We start from the raw sequence: 2686 nt of genomic DNA on the forward strand, positions 1-2686 counted from the left end.
AATGATTTTCCCCAAAATGCTCTGCTGGACTCCCCTTGGAGGCAAAGGGAAGGCAGCTCTTGAGGGAATGAGGCACCAGGTACACCAGGAATCACCTGTCTGGGGGTGGAAAATGAGCTCTTAGTCAGTAGAATTTGGGAATTCAGGGATTTTACCAAATGATTTGCCCCAAAATCCTCTGCTGGACTCCCCTGAGAGGCAGCTCTTGAGGGAATGAGGCACCAGGTACACCAGGAATCACCTGTCTGGGGGTGGAAAATGAGCTCTTAGTCAGTAGAATTTGGGAATTCAGGGATTTTACCAAATGATTTGCCCCAAAATCCTCTGCTGGACTCCCCTGAGAGGCAGCTCTTGAGGGAATGAGGCACCAGTTACACCACAAATCACCTGTCTGGGGGTGGAAAATGAGTTCTTGGTAGGCAGAATTTGGGAATTCAGGGATTTTTACCAAATGATTTGCCCCAAAATCTCTCCCCTGAGAGGCAAAGGGAAGGCAGCTCTTGAGGGAATGAGGGACCAGGTACACCAGGAGTCACCTGTCTAGGGGTGGAAAATGAGGTCTTAGGAGGTAGAATTTGGGAATTCGGGGATTTTACCACATGATTTGCCCCAAAATCCTCTGCTGGACTCCCCTGAGAGGCAGCTCTTGAGGGAATGAGGCACCAGTTACACCACAGATCACCTGTCTGGGGGTGGAAAATGAGCTCTTAGGAGGTAGAATTTGGGAATTCTAAAAGTGCCTGAAATGAGTTGCCCCAAAATCCTCTGCTGGACTCCCCATGAGAGGCAACTCCTGAGGGAATGTTGCCCCAGGACCTGTTCTGTGGCACTCCCAGGTGTGGTGTCTCTGCAGAACCTGTTGATTTTAATTAAAAACTTAAACCAATTTAAACCAACCCACCAACGAGGGCCGTGCAGGAGGAAAACGGGGCCTCCTTTGCTTTCCAAGAGGGGGAAAACTGGGGGGGGTTGGAGGTTTATTTTCTTTTCATTTTTAAACCCAAACCCTGCTGTGTGTGTGGGGGGAAACTCCTCTTCCTCTCAACTGCATTTCTTCCCCCTTTGCTTTAGAAGAAGAGTGTTTATCACTGCAACAAGTGCAGGCTCCAGTTCCTCTTCGCCAAGGACAAAATCGAGCACAAGCTGCAGCACCACAAAACCTTCCGCAAGCCCAAGCAGTTGGAAGGGTTAAAACCTGGCACCAAGGTGAGGAATCCCAGGTTTTCCTGAGGAATCCCAGGTTTTCCTGAGGAATCCCAGGCTCTGGGCTCCCTCAGGGAACACCCCGGAGTGTTTTGGGTTCATTGATGTTGTTGTAAAAACCGGGCTGGGCTGTGTAATTAGTTAATTGGGTGATTCAGGGAGGGAGTAAGTGAGAGAGAGGAGGTGACAGAGGTTGAACTCACCTCTGGAGGAGCTGCCTGAGCTGCCTGGACGTGCTCTGTAGTTTTTTTAGGGACAGACAGGCACTTTTGGGGCTCAAATCTGTGTCCTGGGGGGGGGCTGAGTTGTGTCCGTGGAGCTCCTGAGCCTGAATTTGGCTGCAGAGAATCCCAGAGTGGTTTGGGTGGGAAAGGGCCTGAGGGATCATCCAGACCATGGGCAGGGACACCTTCCACTGGCCCAAGTTGCTCAAATCCTGTGTCCCTGGAGCTCCTGAGCCTGAATTTGGCTGCAGAGAACCCCAGAGTGGTTTGGGTGGGAAAGGACCTGAGGGATCATCCAGACCATGGGCAGGGACACCTTCCACTGGCCCAGGTTGCTCCAACCTGCCCTTGGACACTTCCAGGGGTAGAACATCCATGGAATAACCTCCAAAGTGCCTCCCCACCCTCCCAGGGAAGGATTTCTTCCCAATATCCACCCTAAATTTCCCTATTTCAGTGTGAACCCGCCCCCCTTGTCCCGTCACCCCAGTTCCTGATGAACATCCCTCTCCAGCTTCCCTGCAGCCCCTTCAGGTCCTGGAAGGAGCTCTGAGGTCTCCACAAAACCTTCTCCTCTCCAGGTTGAGCGTTCCCAGCTCATTTCTGCCCCTTTTTTTGGTGTCTCTGCTCCCTTCAGGTGACAATCAGGGCGTCCAGGGGACAACCGCGGACGTTGCCGGTCTCTTCCAACGACATGTCCCAGGGCATGGGACAGGACACAGCTCCTCTGTCCTCATCCTCAGACCCCCAGCCCATCTTCCTGTACCCTCCTGTCCAGAGGAACGTCCAGAAAAGAGCCGTCAAAAAAATGTGAGAGCTCCTTTTTGGGGCTGAAGTCTCAGTTTCTGAAGGTTTCCGAGGGGCTGCCGTGGGTTGTTTCGGTGCCAAAGGGGGTGGGGAACACCTGATCCTGTGCCAAGGGGGGGGTTTATTCCATGAGTTTGGCTTCCCACAGAAACCAGGATTGTGCTGGGAAAGCCCTTGAGGTGAAGCTGAAATCCAGAGTGAGCTGACAGTGGGATCCCAGCAGGGGAGGGATTCCTGCCCACCCTAAAGGGTCCTGGAATGGTTTGGGTGGGAAGGGACTTAAAGATCATCCACTAGACCTGCTCCTGGCCCTGGACACTCCCAGGGCTGGGGAATCCATGGAATAACCTGTGCCAGGGCCTCCCCACCCTCCCAGGGAAGGATTTCTTCCTCATATCCACCCTAAATTCCCCTGTTTCAGTCTGACCCCGTCCCCCTTGTCCCCTCACTCC

The 2686-nt window shown here is 53.1% G+C and overlaps 1 protein-coding gene across 1 annotated transcript in view; it reads left to right on the forward strand.

The window, feature by feature from the left end:
* Positions 1-2686, forward strand: part of POGZ (pogo transposable element with ZNF domain) — a gene marked incomplete at its 5' end in the record, with an annotated part of 17323 nt that overhangs the window by 7724 nt on the left and 6913 nt on the right. The window contains 3 exons of the mRNA XM_017839505.1: positions 53-79; positions 1072-1206; positions 2065-2237. Coding sequence (XP_017694994.1) covers positions 53-79; positions 1072-1206; positions 2065-2237 — 335 coding nt within the window. The remainder of the gene's footprint in view (positions 1-52; positions 80-1071; positions 1207-2064; positions 2238-2686) is intronic.

This window comes from Lepidothrix coronata, unplaced genomic scaffold, assembly GCF_001604755.1.
Source record: "Lepidothrix coronata isolate B3197 unplaced genomic scaffold, Lepidothrix_coronata-1.0 Scaffold426, whole genome shotgun sequence".
NCBI lineage: Eukaryota > Metazoa > Chordata > Aves > Passeriformes > Pipridae > Lepidothrix > Lepidothrix coronata.